The sequence below is a fragment of the Anser cygnoides genome, chromosome 23, assembly GCF_040182565.1.
Source record: "Anser cygnoides isolate HZ-2024a breed goose chromosome 23, Taihu_goose_T2T_genome, whole genome shotgun sequence".
NCBI lineage: Eukaryota > Metazoa > Chordata > Aves > Anseriformes > Anatidae > Anser > Anser cygnoides.
The window spans coordinates 4,623,326-4,643,010 of record NC_089895.1 but is presented as its reverse complement, the minus strand read 5'-3'; the positions used below and the strand labels follow the sequence as shown (position 1 = coordinate 4,643,010).

General features: G+C 45.4%; 1 protein-coding gene across 10 annotated transcripts in view; it reads right to left on the bottom strand.

The window, feature by feature from the left end:
* Positions 1-19,685, bottom strand: part of RERE (arginine-glutamic acid dipeptide repeats) — a 232,582-nt gene that overhangs the window by 108,676 nt on the left and 104,221 nt on the right. For 9 of the 10 annotated variants that reach the window (XM_048067313.2, XM_048067317.2, XM_066982188.1 and 6 more), the window contains 2 exons: positions 4,091-4,196; positions 2,537-2,633 (listed from right to left, as the gene is read on the bottom strand). In XM_048067313.2, coding sequence (XP_047923270.1) covers positions 2,537-2,633; positions 4,091-4,196 — 203 coding nt within the window. Of the gene's footprint in view, positions 1-2,536; positions 2,634-4,090; positions 4,197-13,604; positions 13,719-19,685 lie in introns of those variants that run through there. The other variant, XM_048067319.2, reaches the window with a different exon arrangement.

Below are 19,685 nucleotides of genomic sequence, written 5' to 3'. Positions count from 1 at the left end.
GTTGTGGGGCTTATTAAACATTGTAAAAAGGTTTGCCTCTCTTGGTTATAGCTGAAAAATGCTACTGCCACCAACACAAGGTGAATAATTATTTTACCTGTAATAACAGTGGATCTGTTTGCCTACTCTTCTCAACAGAGAAGCATATTTCAGTACTGTATATGTGAAAACCTGCCCTAGAAGGTTGGTCAAGATGCTAAGCTTGCTTCCATTCCTAACCTTTGGAAAAGCTTCCCATCAGCAGTGGCTAAGGACAGCTTGGCTCCACATCATGAGCCCTTGTGCACATCATCACCTACTGCAAGGGAGGGAAAGGCACTAGGAGGACAGGGAAGGTGAGCAAATTGCTGTCCATTTTAAGACCAAATCAATCTGGCTATCCTGAGAGCTGGGGCTACATAACCGTCCCTGTGATTGCCTAATTCCCAGCCAGTTGCCTTCCTGGCAAACAAGAGCAACACTGAATTGCGCACAGGTCACACCAGGTTGGAATGGGACATTAACAAGGTCTGTAATTGAGACCTCACACAGGGAAATCCTGAAAAACAAACTTATTTGCTAGTGTTATTTTCCCTTGGTGTCCTAAACCTAGCTTCCTAGTTTGCTCACTTCGAAAGAAAAGGGATATTTGTTTTGACAGTTCACATGAAATTCTCATTTTAGAAGAATTCTGGGATAAAAAGATTTAGCTTCCTTCCAATAATTCATCTGACAGTCAATAACAACTCTTGTCCAGGTAAGCTTGTACTAGCTATTTTCATGAAAGCAATACACACCTTTTCAGAAAAATAGCACTAGAGATTACTACAAAGCTTCACCATGTAGGTAAAAAGGCCGTAACTTTTATTACACGTTTCCACAGGAATCCACAAGTATCCTCACGTTACATTTTTCCACTGGTTAGAGCAGAAGATTGGAAGTTACAGTCACTGGTTTTATTTCCTAGTTTGTCATCAACTCATTGTGTGACCAGAGCCATTTGTTTGCGGAGGGCAAAGAAATAATCTCATTTTCTAGGAAATTAGAATTTCAAGTTAACCTTTCTTTCAGGCATCACAATGTATTTTGCCTACTGCGTGTTCTCAGACTGGAAGAACACCACGTACAGTTACCCTTATGTCTTGTACACTAAAAATTACTTGGTAGCATTAATCACAATTTGCTAAAAACATGCAGCAAAATCAAATCTTTATCCTGCAAAAGTGCATCCTCCCAATTATCAGCATCTTTAGATACCATATACAAGCCTGTAAGAATTATCAAAAGTATGAAAAATCCAAAACAGTGAAACCTTATGTCAAAAAAGAAAAATAAAATGAGTCTTCTGAGAGGTGCCTATGGTATGCATTTCCAAACAAAAAAGATAGATAAAACCAAAGAAAGGTTGAGAAGGTGACCAGGTTAGGATGTCAGCAGCCTTCACTCCTTTTAGAAGGGAATAAGAGAATGTTATTTTTCAAGTCTGCTTGGTACATGCAAATTTCCATTTGAATCTTTTCTTTAAGAAAGAGAACATAAAATATTCCCATGAAAATTCCACACCCAGAGTTCAAATTCCCCCCGTTTAAGAGGACAATTTGATTTCAGAGCGGCTCCGTCAGGCCAGCCCACCTCCGTTAGCTTGTTCCTTAACGCTGGCTACCTTCTGCAACAGAAAAAAGGGCGCTGTGGAATTTCACAGGATTACAGTACACCACTGGAATTTTTCAAGTTTATCACAAACCCTCTAATATGCAAATCAAAGACTTTTCTCCCACCCTTGTAACAGAAGTGGCAGCTAGTTTGTCTTCGAGTGGCTTCAGCAAAGTGACTCTGAACAAAGAAAACGTCTCCAGATGGTTCTGGCGAAACACCATCTGAGCATTATTAGCGGGGAGATTATTCAATTCGCATTTTGACAATCTCCTCGCATGTATGGCATGTTGAAAACCTGCTAAAAAATAATGCCTCGCTGTGCCTATTTTAAAACATGAAGTCACGGTGCATCCCCTCTGCCTGGCCAAAGGTTAGCAACTTCAGTTAAGACCTTAGCGGGCAAAGAGAGCGGCAGCCCCCAGGGAAGGGCAGACAGTCCAGAGAACAATACGGGGAGCCCATTACCTCCTGTCTGCACAGCCAGCTTTTAATGGAGCTCTCAGCTGAGCTTCAACAATGACAAGTGCCTCAGAGCAAAGTCTTTAATGCAATTTATCAGGGCTGCATACTAACAGTCACTTTGCAAAGAGACGCTATTGTTAATGGCGAAATCAAACACAGAGGAGGGAAGGGTAGTATTTCTGCAGGAACTAGCAATAATCTAAATTGGCAATGATGGGAAACAATATCTTCTGAGCAACATTGATTAACTGAGATTAAAATGAGATTGCAGAATTACAGCTCCTTTTTGAACGAGAACAGATAACACAAGTTAATTACTGCAGGAGGCGAGGAGAAAGCTGAGCAGTATGCTAATGATCCCCAACAAAACCAGAGAAAAGGCACCTCGCTCTGTTCTCATCCATCTCAGAGACGCTGCACCACATCCTCTGGAGCTTACCTGAGGGCAGCAGCGTGGTAAGTGTCGACATAATCTGAAATGAAGAGCTCTCGATTCTTGATAACTGGGTCTGTAATAACAAGCTCTCGTCCAGAGTCTGCCAGAAAGCAAAAACACAAAACCCCACCAACATGTTAGCTGCAGTCTGAAAGCATCCTCCTTTGCCATCTTGCAGGTATTTCTTACAGGTCGAAGTGGGAGGATGTTTCTCAAACACGCATTGCTCAGCGTTACAATGGCAAACGCTCAAACTGCTTACGTGGCCTGTAGGGTACGGAAACAACGCGGTTATTTCCCATAATTTTTACATGGGAATTCGCCTGCCGTATCTGAAGGCAAGGTGCCTTAGGGGCACTGGATAGCACCTTATGCACTGACCAGTAAACTTCCAGTCCTACGTGGGAAGAGCTTAGCAAATTTACCACTGACTTTTGGTTTCTGGGTTAAGGTTTTGGTTTGCATATTTTATTTCCAATCTTCAACTAAATCTTGACGGCACTGCTTAGCGCTCTGACAGATAAATATTAGCATTCATGGTCAAATAAAGAAAATTAGTTCTCAGCACTAAATAAAAACTAGAAGACAACTTTTTTCCATTACTTCCTTAATGATACCGTTGACGAAGGCACAGAAATATTTTTCCTCATCTACAAGGGCACCACATAAAAAAGCAGCCACATTATCAATAGATGTGCACTTTTTGACATTGCGCCTATAACATATTTGTTAATACTCTCAAATAAATTAGCAAAATGTTATTTCTGTGCAGCTTTTGCTAAAGACACAGGCAAAACGCCCATCATGTCTCCAAAAACAAGACGGTATGCCCAGCTTTGTACTGTCATGTACCAAAAAGCTGCTGTGTTGCCTATGTTAAGCATCAACTTTTGCCACCGCAGTTCACCTTTGAGCATCTTCAGAATCTTAACAGTTGCCTCAAGGAAATTCCCCAATAACAGAAGAAATGTTATGTCTCCCCTAGAGGCAGGAGATAAATGACGCTGGAATATGTACTGAAGTTTCCTCCTCTGCTGCTATTAAACCCAAGACTATGCTTGTTTTTTTTTTTAAAGAGAAAAGGGGGAAACTCAGCTAAGGTGCTTCAGTTACATCACTTACTGCAATATTATGAAAATGAGCATTCATACGTGCAAGGTAAAGCTTCAAAAGGAGTTCTCATGACAGTACAGCAGAATCAAGAGAAGAGATTCACAATTTCTTTAGACAACTTGTCTCCAGACGGTTAGGTATTAGTACACTGTCCAGAAGGGCTACAAAGCATTCAACGTTATTTTTCTTTTCTGTTTTCTCTAAAACATTAGTATAATACTACACAGATTTAAATCATACCTGAAACATCTGATAATAGCTATGGTTACAGGAAATAAGACTGGTTAGGACAAAGCAAACACTATCATCCATCTTCTGATGCATTGTTCTCAGCAACAGTCCTTGCTTCACAACCCTATGCGCGAGTTTTTGCTTTCTGGGCTGTTAAAACTCAAGATTCAGAGTACAAGTAAAGAAGGCCTTCCTCTAGAGAGCCTAACTTACCATTCTCATTGTGTCTGTCCTGAACCAAATGCTGATAGACTGAATCTGGGACTTCAGACTGGCGATAGTACCATTTGACATTCATAAGGAGATGGTCCCGTTTACTCTGAAAAAGAAGGTCTAAAGGCATTACTAAAAAGGAAATCAGACCACAGCTGACACAATCTTCCACAGAACAAAATCACAGAAGAAAATCTGAGGTGAGACCCAGAAGGGAGGAAAGCAGATTTCTGTGGCAATGAACCAAGGGCAGCGTGCTAATGAGACAAATTGACTTTCAACCTTAGAGACAACAGCGATCTACTCCGTTTTCGTGCAGCTTTATCTCTGTACCTGACCAGCAAATATAAGGGATTCACTCACAGAAAACAAACCAAGAAAAGAAGAGGAAGGGATCAGAAAAGGACTGGAATTTTTGGCCTCATGCATTATCTTAGTTGGCTAATTTCTACATATACAACTAATTTAGTGCCAAACACAGGAAAAAGAACACCAACACCAGCATAATTCAATGTCATCACTCTTAACCGTTGTAACCAGCAGAAACCAAGGACAGATGGTTTCAGACATGATTGTAAAAGTTCCTTATTACGCCCTCTTATACAAAAGAGGAGGATGCTGCACTTCAATCCCAATAATTACAGGCTCTGACTGCTTACATACCCCTCCAAGCCAACAGCAAGATTTACACAAAGCTATCTCCCTCAAGGGCTCCTCCTCTATTTGAAAACCCAGCTACCAGTTTGTTGTTCTTAGAAGGAAACCAGAACATAAATACCAATTGAAAATAATTTTTAGATCCAGTTATTACAGAATCTGCATCGGTTTATCTTTGAAACTTGTGGTAGCTGACTCTTCCTCCTACCCAAACACTCAGAGTTCCTCTGATTCTTCCCCCAAGAATGGGAGGAAGGCCGAAAGGGAAACGAGCATTCCTTCGGGGTGATGCAACTGCCAGCACCGCTGGGTTTCTGGGCCGTGGTTCTCTGCATCCTTCTAAGACCAGCCTTAACACTCCCATTTAACAGTTAAATCACAGGTTATTGGACCAGAGAGCTCTTATCGTCTCTTCTGGCCACATCAGTCTGGTTATTACAACAATTTCCACCATTTATGCTCAGTAGAAAACATGAAAATCCTCCCATTAAAGGCAGTTCTTGAAGCCTTTGACTAAAACCACACGTAATACCACAAAAAAACTGCTAGTGGCAGCATTGTGCCAGAAAAAAGTTTCCTAACTAACCCAGCACGACCACATGTGCTGTGCAGAGAACGCCTCAAAAACCACTCCAGGCCACACTAAGTATATTTGCACCGTAGGGAAGAAACCCCATTTTCTTTTTTTGTTTTTTTTAAGTAACACATTTGCAGTTAGAGATGACAAACTTGTCTAATGCATGGAAGAAATCAAATGGGCAAGTCTGGGAGGTAACAAGGAATTGTGCTGCCTGCTGTACGAGAAGGCGGCTGCTGAACGAGGGTCTGTGCGTCACCACCTCTAGGAACAGCCTCCGAATTCTGAAGGCAGGAAAAAAAAATCCAAGTGGATGTTTTGTTACCCTCTTGCTACGAGTTCATAAATTGCATTAGTGCTAACGAGGGCTGCGTGTTACAAAGACAGGAAGCATTATCTCAGCATTAGCTTTGCTCTGCAAATTCTCTCTTTGTTTCCCAGCTGAGGAAGAGCACCCAAAGCGTGCTACACAAAGCCACGGGAGCACTCACCAGCCATCACTTCGGGGCTCTAAAAGCAACCCGTTGGGTGCGTGGGGACAGCTTGCGACAAGCACCAAGAGCTAAAGCTTTGGTCCTCTTGGACAGCACAACACTCCAAGGAGCACGGTAAAGGGGAACTAAGCGTCTACGTGTAAGCAGCCATGAAGAAGGAAGACAACAAATTACATGACTTCATTTTTGCAGTGGTGTTTTTGAATGGGAAATCTTCAGAGGAGAGAAGAGAAGGACCAGAGCTCTACACTGCACTCTGGCAGGGACAGCACGTACTGATGCTTATCTACAAACTGAATCACCACAAGCCTAAGCAACAACCAGCACGCAACAAGAGAGGTGTGAGCTGAGGGAAAGAAGACACCACCACATCCTGGCCAACAAGAGCTGGTCATGAAGAGAACAAAAGGTAGAGAGTGGTGAATGAATGGCTTCAGCGTCTGATGTACCCTTACGGTGATTCTGCTACAAGAGAATGGTTTGGGGGAAAAAACAGAAGAGTGACAATGTCGTGTGAAGGCACATCCTTCACTTAAAATATGTGAGAACACGTTACAGCAAAGGGAAGGAGCGAGGGAGAGATCAAAACTGTCGGAGGCTTTCATCATCCTGACATCCCATACACAACTACGAGACGGGAGGTCACGGCTTTACTTTGGATTAGGCCAAGGCTGTAAAGGAGATGGCGCTGCAATCACTCGACTTCCCCGTCTTGGTTTCTTGGTATGTCACAGAAGAGCACAGGGCTCTGAGCAGCTCGGGGATGAGGCTACGGCCCGCACTTACAAAGCATCCCGATAAACTCAGAGAAAAGAAACGCCTGGCTGAAGCAGGCTTCTCCTCTTGCTGCCACAAGGCCCACCTCATTCTCACCCCTCTTCCCACGAGAACCTCCCAGTTCTTCATCAACACAAAGAGAAAAGGGTTTGGTGGCTGCTGAAGACACTGGTCACTGTATGTAGCAACCTCCTATGCTTGTAACTTATCAAATATAAAGTTTGTGAAGCAGGTGTTTTAAATGAATTAAAAGTTACAAGGGAAGATGAACACGGCCCATCCAAATGTGCACATGTTAAATTATCAGATTAAAAACCATCAGATTAATACCCTTCGAAACAGAAGGCAGCACACCCCGCAGCGCTGGCTGCTTCTCACCATCTCCATCACCGATGGCACGTGTACGGCACACACCTGGCAGCAGCACAAACACCACCTGCAACTGAGGTGTGCAAGGAAACCTTTGGCTTTTTTAAAAACAAAAATCTCTAGACTGACAGAACTAAAAATACGCTGCCAAAGTAACACGCTGCTTTGTGCTCTGCTGGTATCGGTTGGGGCAGCTGGGTGGTGAGGGTTTTTGTTGGGTTTTTCATTTGATTTGTTTGGGGCAGTTCGTTACGCAATCAAAGCTCCTTCCTAAATACCTCTTTTTACCATGATTGCTGCTTTTTGTCCAATTAATTTGAAAGCTTCATTTTGAAAAGTATTTTCTCTACTATCCGCCATGCACAATAGTGGGTTTTTAACCCAAACTTTCAATTTCCCTAAAAACACAGAACGTCTGTCAGAATCTTGTGCTTCACATTTACATCCTTCCTTGCATTCCTAGACATGCTATTTTGTCAGCCAACTCTCTAAATATGTATGTCATTTACAGAGCAGACTACCCTCAGAGGTGTCAGGACGCCAACTTCTGTGATAGACTAGTTATTTTAGAGCGACACGAACACAAAAGAGCAAGTGTCCTCTAGTTTATAAAGTGTTACTATATTTTTTTTTTTAACACCATTACACGCGGAGACTGCAGATAGTCGCATGTCAAATTCAGACTTGCAGAAATCACAGAAATGACAAGTGCTTTAAAGTGTCTTTCAGCTCTAAATAGATCCCTGGTGCTACAAAACTCCATTCTCCCCATAAATAAAAACACTGTCTGTCACTGCAGTGCTCACAAAGTACGCACTTGGAGGGGTGGTTGATGCTCTTGCTCCCCCCCAACACTTTTATTTTTTTTAAAGCATGAACCAGTTTTGGACATTCAACAAGATAAAACCTGTAAATGGATTAAAGCATCCCAGTCGGCCAACACCTGGCCACCCATTTCAAAATGAACTTCTTTAAAAGGAAGGGGGGAAAATTAAAAGGAAGTGGGGGGGAAAAGGCCTGCGGGTTCTCTTCCAAGCTACCTCTGTACAGCATTTTTGACAACTCCAAGGTGCCAATTTCCTTCTAAAGCACCGGAAAACAGAGCTACAGCACATTACGATTCCCCTCTGAAGAGCTTGCCCGTTCTCTTCCCAGGGTTATGACTAACCACATCGTGCACATGGTCACAGATGTCCTGCAGCTTCTCGCAGAGGGCTTTCAGCAGCATCCTTCATTACTCGCCCTATTTAGATCCCCTGTTCAATCACAGCTAGCTGGGGAAGCAACGCACCAAATGCTGCCGATGACAGATGGGCACGCTGGAGTGGGCGAACGGTGGCTGCTTCAAAGAAACAAACAGCAAAATGGAAACACAGAAAAGAACATCTTTCCTTTCAAACGTGTTTTCAACAATGAATTTTTTTAATCAGAAAAAAATCATTTTTTCCCCTATCAGGAAAAAAAAATGGCGTGATTAATTCTAAGCTACCAGGGCTCTTTGCATTATTTTAATAGATGTTAAATATTTTAACAGTGACTCCACTGCTCAAAATAAATGCCTCACACGCACAGAAACTCCAGCCCCACAAAGCCAGTTCAAATGGAGATATTTCATTTTTAACGCTACAAATTAACCTGCTCCTTTGGGACAGCATTTGTCCTCCCCAAAAATTATTTTCCTGCATGCAAACAGCCCTAATGACGCTCCGTGACACTGCAGCAGCCTGCCTCCAATGCCAGCAGTAATGTGACTCGCTCCGGTTATCGATCCCCTCAGCCTTCCCTGCTGAATTGCTACCTGTATTTCTACCGCTCACTCACTCCTGACATTTATTATCGGGGCGGGGAGGGGATCAAGAGCAGCCACACAAGATCCCCCGGGAAATAAAAGGCGAGGGGACACCCGTGAGACCGTTTGGAAACCAGGAGCCCCAGCAACACAGCAAGGGTCACTTCTTCCACTTCGCTGCAGCACGTGTAATTTCATGCTCTCAGGATATCTTCTTCTGGGCTGCTTTCTAATTAAATAAGAAGAAATCTGAACAGCTGCCGAAGCCAAGGAAATCCAGCTTGGAAACGCAGAGGTCATTACTACAACCGAATGTTATTTTTGCAGCCTGATTATTTCATTTAGCTGCATGCATATTAACAGCTATCTGAAGTACTTCTTGCGAAGGGGAGCACTGTCCAAAAGTGCGAGCCATCGACGCGCAGCAGGAAACCCAAACGTGGCACAAGAGCAGGGCGATGTGCTCTTTAATCCCCTCCAACACAAGGAGCCGAAGAGGCAGCCCCGCTCGGCTCCTGCCCTCTTAACCCGGACTGACACAAAGCCCGCAACCTTTCCACCCGTTAGCAGCGTTATCTAATGACTGTTCCAGCTACAAGAGCTTTTCTAATAGAAACATGCCTTGATGGCTTATCTCGGCGCACAAGGCAGGCCACAAAGCTCCCTCGGCTTGATTGAGCGCAGTAATGGCAGGCAGGAAATGAGAAGGCTTGGTTAAGCCGCGGATAATCGATCAGTGTATTCAGTCAAGTGTGAGCTGAGCTGGGAATAAGCTGCCTGGGGTATCAAATATTGCTGTTTCCAGGGTAAAGTCCCATTTCTGTGATCTATGTAGGAGAAAGAATAATTTATTGACAAAACAATATAGGATTTTTTTTCACCGTGTCTTGCTCTTGACATTTTGCGATTGTTTACAGCAGGAATTTCTCTTGTGCCCCTTTTCTTCACACGTTGAACGGATGAAACGGCTTCCGGGATTCACGAAGTCACCTCCGTGTGCTGGAAATTAATTCAGCCTCGTGTACAAATAACTCCGGGATGTAGAACAGGGTTCTGGCTCGCCTTCCTCTGAACTGCCCACCCACACCCCTGCGCCTTCGGGGACGCACCGCTCCCGGGGGCTCTGCAAGGAGCGCGGTGGTGCCTGGGCTCCGAGCTGCTCTGCTTTCCCCAGAACATTATTTCTTCTTCAACATTTGAGGCAGAACTGTTTGCAAACACGCTAAGCGGTACGGCCAGGTTATTTGCAGACAGTTGCTTCCTGCAGAAGGAGAAGGGAAAGGCAGAAAGCCCTACAAACACACCTGTAAGTCAGCCCCACGTACCCACGTGCGAGTACGAAGCTGCCATCTGCCTGCCTGCACCTTTTAGCACTTGTTCGGCACGGACCTTCCTCTGCAAGGCCCTAAAACACAACTCCTTACTGCACGGTTGTGTTTTGTGCGCCGAGGGGAGACGGATGCGTCGCCAGGAACTCCAAATCCAGCTACCGAGGCTGAAGCCTTTTTAAAAACACCAGGTGATGTGTTACTTAGCCGCATGTTAATTCACGGGAGCTGCCATATGTTGTCTCCTAGCGTGGGTGGTTTGGCATTAGAGTTGCTAGACGGTCTTAGAAAAAAAACCTAGACTTGAGATCAGAAGAGGCACGCTATCGAATCCCGCTGTAATACCCACCTTAGGGACACGATGGGTTCTGGTGCGATGGCTTTTACAGTCACAGGGCAGCAACACCAGGGCACGTATGGCCCAGTAAGATGAGGAAGATCCACCAGAAACAGCCCACAAACAGCGCTAGGGGTTGGCATCGGCCTTAGCGAATTAAGGCTGCCTCGGAAGGATGTAGGTCAGCACGGGATTTCGTTGTGCTCCAGCTAGATGTGCTTTTAAGACAAAAGCTCAACAAACTGAGCTGAATGCATTTCCTCTTCCCTCTCCTGTCTGCTCCTCACAGCCCTGCCGCCCCCAAAAAAATCCTACAAAAATCAATACAGAATAAGAGTTACCAACCAACTCGTGCTTTTTTGTTTTTAGTGCCACTCATAAGTCTTCCCTCCCCCCACACTCTCTGCTTTCCAGATGTCCAAAACATCCGGAAATAATTCAGCCCAAACCAACCCCGGTCACCCCAGAGCCGATATGCCGTTAATTCAAACCAAAAGGCGACCCGCACCACTCCACCCCGGGGCCTGGCTGCATCAGGAGGCTCCCCCCGTGCAGTCGGCTCGCCTCCTGCAGGCACCAGCTACGTGCTCACAGCCTGGATATGACCCTAGCTGGGAGATGGGGCACATTGGTGATGCTCTACGTGGCCAAACAGCGCTGCAGAGGGTCAAGAAGGGAGGAGAAGGGTCAAGAAGGAGGCAGGCTGGGCTCTCCAATAGCCAGACCTCAGAAAGGATAACCCTCGCTACCACGCCGGCTCCAGGAGCTGGCTGCAGACCTGCAGACCATGCTCTTTCAGTCCCTCCATCCCGCTTTCTGCTCATTCTTTTCTCACTCTTTTGAGATCCACATCCTCTCGTCATCTGCTTCCAAGCGAGCCGCAGAGGGGTGCGTGTCGGCAGCTCCCCCCGACACACAGAGGCCAACAATGCTCGTGCTGAATGCCAGTGACAGGCTATCAATCTGTGGGTTAGGCACCATATGAAAGGGAAACACGAGGAACAAATGAACATAGCACGAGGCAAGGAGCCCTTCCTCGCCAGGACCTCAGCCCCAGAGAACAGCTGTAACAAGCCGCTTGCCACAAGCCACCAAGTTACGCCTGCTTGCACCTGGGAAAAAAAATCTAGAAAGCAACTGAGAAATAGTATGCTGAAATGGCATTTTAAGGTTTTATTTGAAATGTTTTTAAAGAACAGGTAACTATCTGAAGTCTTGTCCTTGTACCATGTTTCTTCATGGCACAGGGCCATTAAAACATAGCACAAAGCCCCCTGCTGCCTGCTGAGCCTGAAGAACAGACAACCACAGCTCCTTGTTCCCTATGTCCTTGCGATCCCACTCCCCAGCAAACCAACACCATCCTCCCTGAGATTATATACAAGGCCAGCTGGGACCAAGAGAGAAATGACTCCATGCAGTCTTTCCCCAAGTTATTTGTGTTTTCAACCCAAATTCCTGAGCCAATTTCTTCCTCACCTACGACACTCAAAGAGAATCCCACATTCCCTGCTTGTAGCTGGTGGCAGAAACGGAGGACCAGAGCCACCTAAACCTCACAATACATCAAATATCGGAGATTAAACATATTCAGTCACAGGCCTTCAGCAGTTGAACAACCCAGAAAGCTGCACTGAACCCAGCCTCATCCAGGTTTTCAAGGAGAAAAAAAGGACATGACTTATTTTAGGTAATGACCACAAGAGATTTGTGCATTTAAAACAAACGGCAGTATTTCTACCATAAACTTTTTAGCTTTACTAGAAACAAAGCTGCTTTCTGTGGCAAGACCCAGCAAGTTCCCTGTTTACATATAAACGAAATGCACCTAAGCACACCACCACCCTTGTAACTCCTCTGCAATTCTAACTGACACGAGATAATCTCATCTCATGGAAAAAAAAAAAGCAGTTATGCTTAAAAACTGACTTGCTTAAAATCAAACTATCATAAGATCTTTGACGAAGGTTCTGGGTCATTGCTTACTATCTCATTTAAGCCCTCTGTGGTATCTTTCTGCTCCGTTTCCCTTTTATGTTCTTTGAATCCCATCTGCAGTTCACGGTGTCAGAGTAACCGCAGTGCCTCGGCGCACAACTCCCACGAGCAAGCCTGCTTCAGCGTAGCTGCTGGGGCTGGAAGGCGGCGTGCCCACCCACCTCACCCCCTTTAGAAAACCCTCTTGGGTTCACAAACCTTCCCCTCCATGCCAAATGCTCCTTTTTGGGGAAAACAAGCAGCCACCCGTGCCGCTCCTGCGAGTCCCAGCCTGCCTGGGGCGCAGGAGCTGCGCCGAAGGACTCGGCGATGCCCAGGGCATGGCGCGGCTGCACCCAGCCACCACCAAAGCAATGGAGATATCCCCTCTCCACCACCATTTGTACTGGTAGCATGGCAGCCCCATGCATAAAACATTTGGCAGGATGGCTGCGACCCTCCTGAACACGCTGCCCGACAGCACGGCTGGTGCTGCGCCACGCAGACACGTCGTACATCAAACGCGCCCCGTGTCAAGCGTAATAAGGCAACAGCTCCCTAACAACTAATGGTATTACAGATGCATTTAGCTAATCATTGAATATATGCTCTGGTAATTAAATTCCATTAAGGTTTGGTGGTTTTTTTTTGGAGCATTAGCCTAAAGAGGAGCAATGGTGAAACGAAGCCACCGTTCAGACCACGCCTGACACTTGCCATGAAGTGTCACTGATAGCAACCAGCTCACATGGAACTGCTCAGCACCACCAGCAGCAGCATCCGTCCCTTCTACTAAAACAAGCGGCACACAGCAGTGGGGCCATTTGATGTCATCATACACAGCTTAAACAGATTTCTCACCTTTTAAATACCGAGGGGCCGCGTTTTCTTGAACATCTCACTAAGGGGGCTGCCTTTAACGAAGAGATACCGAGAGCTGGGAGGATAAAACAATCAGCAGACAGTTTACTCTGCAAACCCAGCACGGGGCTGGAAGGGTCACCGGGCTGGTAAAATATCACCTCGTCGTCTGGGGAACGTTATGCCAGAGGAAAAATTAAAGCACCCCCGCAAACTGGCCCACTTGGGTTGCAGGCTGGGTTTTAAAAGGATAGAAGAGACAGCAGAAGAGACTGAGCACCTAATTACTGCGGCTTGACTACTTGAGCACACAATCAAACGCTGTTACTGTGAGAAAGCCAAGCGTACCTGGAAGATAAATAGCTGGAAGGTAAATGTTTCCTCGGGCAGCTTCTCAGAGGATGTAACATTTGCCTGCGAAACCGTCGCTAACCGGAATGTTTGCATCCTCTAGGAAACCGCCGCCAGCACGTGCTGCTAGAGAAAAAGCTAACATCTTAAACAGAAAAAAAAAAACGTTTTCCACTCATCTCATAGAACAGCGCTCAGGGATTGGCTGCTAAACACGGCCGTGGCACAGCCTTATTAAAAACCACGCTGTCAGGAATTATCGTGAAAGAAAGCAGAGCAGCAAGTCAAGGCAACAGAGGAGCAGCCTTAAAAATATTCAAGTTGTAGAAGACAGCACTGTAGCTTACTACACAGGGGTTGTAATACAGACAGTTGCTGTCTGCCACCGTCTCAGTACCTAGCATTAGCAACACAGGACGTGATTTTTTTTCTTTGTATTTATATGTAAATCAGCACTAAATAAATATACCCCAACCCAGGCCCACAGGCTGCAATCTCATCTAAACCAAGAGATTGGAAAGATGTCCTCCATTCATCTGGAAATAGCCCGATATTGAAAATGCTGAAGTCACAAATAACTACACTGGAGAACAAAACGGACGTGTTTACCAGCTATAAAGGGAAAAGGCTCAAACGAGAATTTAGGAGGGGGATACAAAGGAGAAAACCCTCCCGCAGGTGCTGGAAGTCATGGGCGACCAGACAGAGGACCGAGATGAAGCACAAGACAGGAGTCATCAGAAACAAAAGCACACAATTCTTTTTAAACATACGGTACGCATAGCAGGGACACCAGCAGCACCCCCATTTGAGTTACGACTGGAGTGAACGCAGCCAGGCACTCTGCAAATCTAGGGCTAATCGTTTGTCTTGGGCAGTACCCCGCTCACAGCACTACAACGTGACTAAATGAAGCTGCTAATAGCTGCCTTTTTCAAGCAGTCCAGGCATTATTTCAGAAGGAAAATGCTTTGGGAGGAACAAGTTCCACAAATACAGTCCTCCTATAGAATTCCCATTAATTTACTTCGTTACCGGAGGCACTGGAAGGAGCCCATCTCTGCCAAATGCAAACGTTCAACTCAAGTCAGCATGTACTGGTGGTACTGGATGTTTGCACCTGCCTCATTTTTTCTGGGCACAAGGCTTAATATGAAGCATGTCATCCTAGCCAATTCCTTTTAAAAGACATGGAAAACAACAGGCCACCTGATAACGGATTCTGTATGCAACCATTACCTGTAACTGCAGAACCTGGCAGAGTACCTTACAAGAAGAAAAAAAATCGCATAAAAACAAAACACCCTAACCAAGTGTTACTAAAACGTAAGGAAATTTGTGCAAAACCTTATTTGACTGTTTTAGAGATAGCTTATTTAGATTACTCTCGTTATTTAGATGACTTTCCTTTTATCAAACACAATTTTCTCAGCATGACTTACAAAATTGTTATGAAAAATCCCCAATCCCTTAAGAGATTATATAGCACAACTTGCTGCTCTCCCCCTCTTTGAGGCATACATTAGAGAGCAGAGCCTACTTAAAATCAATATTGAAGCACATGTTTGAGAAGCTCAGGCACTTTCCTCCAGTTTTGGCCGCAGCACCTCGCCGTTTGCCTGCCCAGGCTGACACAAGGCACGTGTTGCACGCTCTAACACTTGGAGAGCTGCAGGAATGCTCCTGGGAACAGAAGAAAGAAGAGCCCCGGCTCTCCGGGAGCCTGACCCCAAAGGTGTGCAGCCACCTGAGCACTCCTTACCTTCGAAGGGAAATCAAATATTCATGCCCTGGCACCAGCTACCCCGCGACGAGCCATTTCCCAGCACTTACATTACTGTGAGCTATAGCACTTGTCCTCCAAGTGATTCCCGATGAGTGCAGTAATAAATGAATCTTTAATATGATGCAATATTAGCTCAAATTTAAATATTTACGATGCCATTAGCATATTTCAAATGTAGGCATGCTCCAGCTACTCCCTCAGCTGCTCATTTTCCTGGTCCGCCACCGCCCGTCCGGAAAGATGCTCTGTGGGCTCAGACAAGCACACACAAACCACGTCTGAAATCGGTATACAATTTTCACAGATTTCCTTACAATTTGCTTTAACTAAAGCAGGGAAGCACTCAATCACAGTCTACACAGACCATAATAATATCCTTTGATCATGAGCACAGCGCGGGGAGCAAGAATTCTTATGTTTACGAGCAATTTTGCAATACAAATATGCAAAACACCACAACACATCGGGACCAGAAAACCAACGCCTTGAAATAATAGCTTCCTTTTTTTGAAAGCCTATTTCTCAATCTTTTCAGCAACAGACGCTCTGAAAAGCATCCGAGGGAATGCCTTTCTGCAGGTTTCTCGCTATGCATTGCTCTCACTGTGCCATATTATACATTATGCACCTTCTTTCTGTCTCACCAGGTCCTAAGGTTCAAACATATCAAAGCACCTAAAGGACCTAATTGCCTCTTTTTTCTTTTTTTCTTCCTTTTTTTTTTTCCTTTAAACATGAAGAATATGAAAGCAGATACTGAAGCTGGTCCTTGTTAGCAGGCCCATTTTCATCTCTTTAAACTCAAAGAGAGTAATTCCCTTGAAAATTGTCACAGCATTTTGGCAATCCATAAAGAGGAAGTTCAACAGCCTTAGGTCACTAATCATAACTACAGCAGATACAGAGCATAAATTATGTCTTAATATTTCACAGTCGTGAATCATGTATATTCTTTTATCTTAATTACTTGATTCTTTCTATAAATCAAATATTCCAGACATGTTTGCAGCCAGTAGGGTGTAAACAGCTGCGGTTCCCTTCTCGAAAGCATTCATGTTCCATCTCCCTTCCTTTCTGCAAGGTTTTGTGCAAGCCTCATCTTAACCATTCCCTCCCATCTTCTTTTATGGATAGATAAAGTGACAAACACCCAAGTGCCACCTTCATTGCTGCTCCTGTTGCACATTAAAAAAAAACTGGTGAAGTGTCAAGTGGCCTTCCTCTAATCAAGAATCCTTCCCATACATGAAAGCATGGCCTGTACAGATGATACAGATCAAGTTGCAAATGTTTTATGCAACAGACAGAGCTACTCTGGCACTTCTCAGACACTCCGAGCATTTCACCAAGATGCACATTACACTACCTCATACGCACGGGGTACACGCACGCCTCCCAGGCTATTTCACTGCAAAGCAGTAGCCAGCTTTCCCAGTGAAGTGAGGATACAGAGCACAAAGGGCCAAGTGCAGGCACTGTGGGGTTAGCTGTGTGACGCAAGTCCGTCCGAATCACATCCACTGGAATTCTCAGCTGCAAGCCACTGCAGAAGGGATGAATCATTTTCCCCTCACAGTCATCATCAGTATGAGACATGGCCAGCAGCAGCACCTTTAAAATTCAGCGTTGTAAGGAACTAAATTTGTTATTTGACCTGCCAAAACCCTCACGCTGGCTGTGACTAGTAATGAATCCACTTCATGCACATCTTAACTCTAAAAGAGAACAGCACCATGCAGATAATTAGCTACGAAATTTGCAAGAGCAAGACCCAAGCGTTCATCAGCCCTGGGGGATAGGCCTGATAGAAAAGGAAAGGGATTTGTAAACAGAACAGCCTTCCTTACAGTCAGTCAAATCTCATTTACAGTGTATGTCCCCACGAAGATCCCATGTGCACCCTAAGATTCGGGCATTTGCTCTACCCAGGGTTTTGCCCTGAAGCTCCAACTCTCATCTTGTCCTTAGAGCTCCAAGAGTTTCTGAAGACCTCCAGGACATTCGGCTGAACTTAGGGTGCTTCTTTCACCTCTCTCCCTCCTTCAGACACCTCGAACAAGTTCACTGACCTAAGGAAGGAAAAGTTAAGCAGAGCCAGGAAGATTCACATATTCATACAACTGCAAGACAGGTTAAGAAAATCACAGAACGCGTACTGATAACAAGAGAGAAACCGCCAACGTCTCGTCCCAGCTGTGTGTAAGCAGTACGCTGCTAAGGAGATGGGTTTGACAACAGAAAGCATTCGGAAAGACAAGATGAATCCTTCCAATCTTGGCACCTGTAATTAGGCTTTGTACCCCAGCATGCTTTTTAAGGTGTTCTCTTGTAATGGTTTAATTGCGTCACTCAGTAGATCATTTTATTATAGAAATTCAGTAGAAACACGAGCTGTATATCTCGCCTAACGTGCTCTTATCTAGAGACTGCTGCGAAGGCATTGCCATTGTTTAATTCAGTAACAAAGCCAAGGAGCACTCCCATCTCAAGGAACTCGCTGCAAATCACAGCAGCAGGAGCAGACACCACGTCAGGAAGCCCGATCCAGTGCCCGCAGGAGCTCCCAAGTCCTCCCTCATTGCCTCCACGTCAGGAAAATTTCAACTGCTGAAAAACAACTTTCAGAGCATCGCTCCTCGAGCTCCTGGTGCCAGAACCTTACCTCTGGGGATCCTTGCATTTAGATGGATTTCTGCTTTATGTTTGGTGCTGTAATTACAAGCAGCATTTTACTGCTATAAAAAAAAAAGATGTTTTACAAATAAAAGGAAAGTGCAGCTCTGTACAGCATCCCTGAGTTGTATCAACAGTACCTACAGGTGCGTGGATCAGACGTTTTACAGAACACCACAGGTAATGGATTTTCCAAAAGGAAAAAGATCTCAAATAAAATTGAAAGTTGGCTCAGCATAAAACTTGTTTTTAATAATTGTGTTGCTTTTAACCTTAAGATGTGCCAAGAAACAAGGCCCTAAAAGGAATAAGCCAAAAAAAACCCTACCAACAACCAGAAGTTCTGCTTAGAAAGCCGAGGAGGATACTTATGCACTACTAATTTAATTAAAGAGTTATTTTCCTTTTAAATACCCTCTAATGGCCCAAAACGAACGCAGGCTGATTTAAAATCAATCATTTTAATCAAAATTACAAGTTCAAATTCTCCATGGATTGGCGTTCAGCGACTACAGAGTCAAAAACGCACATCCATCACATCCCTGCTCCCTCCTCGCTCCGAGTCCCAAGCCGGGAGAAGAACGGGGTTATCTCCTTTATGCAGCACACCAGACTCTCAGGCTGGCGCCACCAGGCAGGCAGCCAGCCCCCAAGCCCCATTTATGCCTCCGAACAAGCCCTGAGCAGCACGCAGACCTCACGCCTGCCTTCTGGGCAGGATTTGCAGAAGACCTGAAGCTCCGTCAGACCGTCACCAGGTGCAGCTGATGCTCAGCATCACCCTTGCAGGCTCAGCCCCTGCCCTACAGGACCGATCCTGCCTCTCCTGCTGCTGGAGCACAGCACGCGTCCCAGGGGCACTCAGAGCATCTCCTGCATTTCCCTTCCACATACCACTATTTCTGCACCTCTCACCCGCAGCCAGGCCGGTTTTAGAAGAGCCATCTTCCCTGGAAATTTGTTTTTTCTGCACTAAATCACCACGCCGTGACACAGCATGGCCAGCCTGAAATGTACAGGAGAGAGCCCAAATAATCTCCGCCTTCAAGACCACACATGCAAGGGAGGTCACCCAGAACTGGAGATGAGCACGCGTGCCAGTAACCTTGGGGCTTTCAGTCCCCAAGTCCTGAATATCAGGAAATGGCCATGGAAGAGGGAAGGAGGAGCCCAGCCAAGCTGATGTGGAGCAGGGAAGGCCGAGCAGCGGCTTCTGACAACGCTCGTGTCTCTGCATGGGTTCAGGTGGAGAGATTTCTCCGCCAAGATCACCGACGCTTGCCACCTCCCCTGTCAGCCTTGCACTGCTGGAAACAACTGCAAATCTAGAGCAGTTAGGACAAAACCTTTAATTAGGCAGCGTCAGTGACGTTTCTGTGACTGAACCCCACTGCAACTCCATCGTGCTTCCCCCAGAGTAGCTGGAAAAAAAGGAAAATGTTTATTTTACATTTTGCATGACTCTTTTCTGCCCACGGCTTACGTCCAAGCATACTTATAGGACTTCTTAGCTTAGAAAGATCCCTGTGCTTCCTAACCACAGCTACGGGGACGGTTTTCACAGCTGGGACAAGACCAAGCAGGGTGGTACCTCCCCATCCACGTCAGGGTCAGCAGCT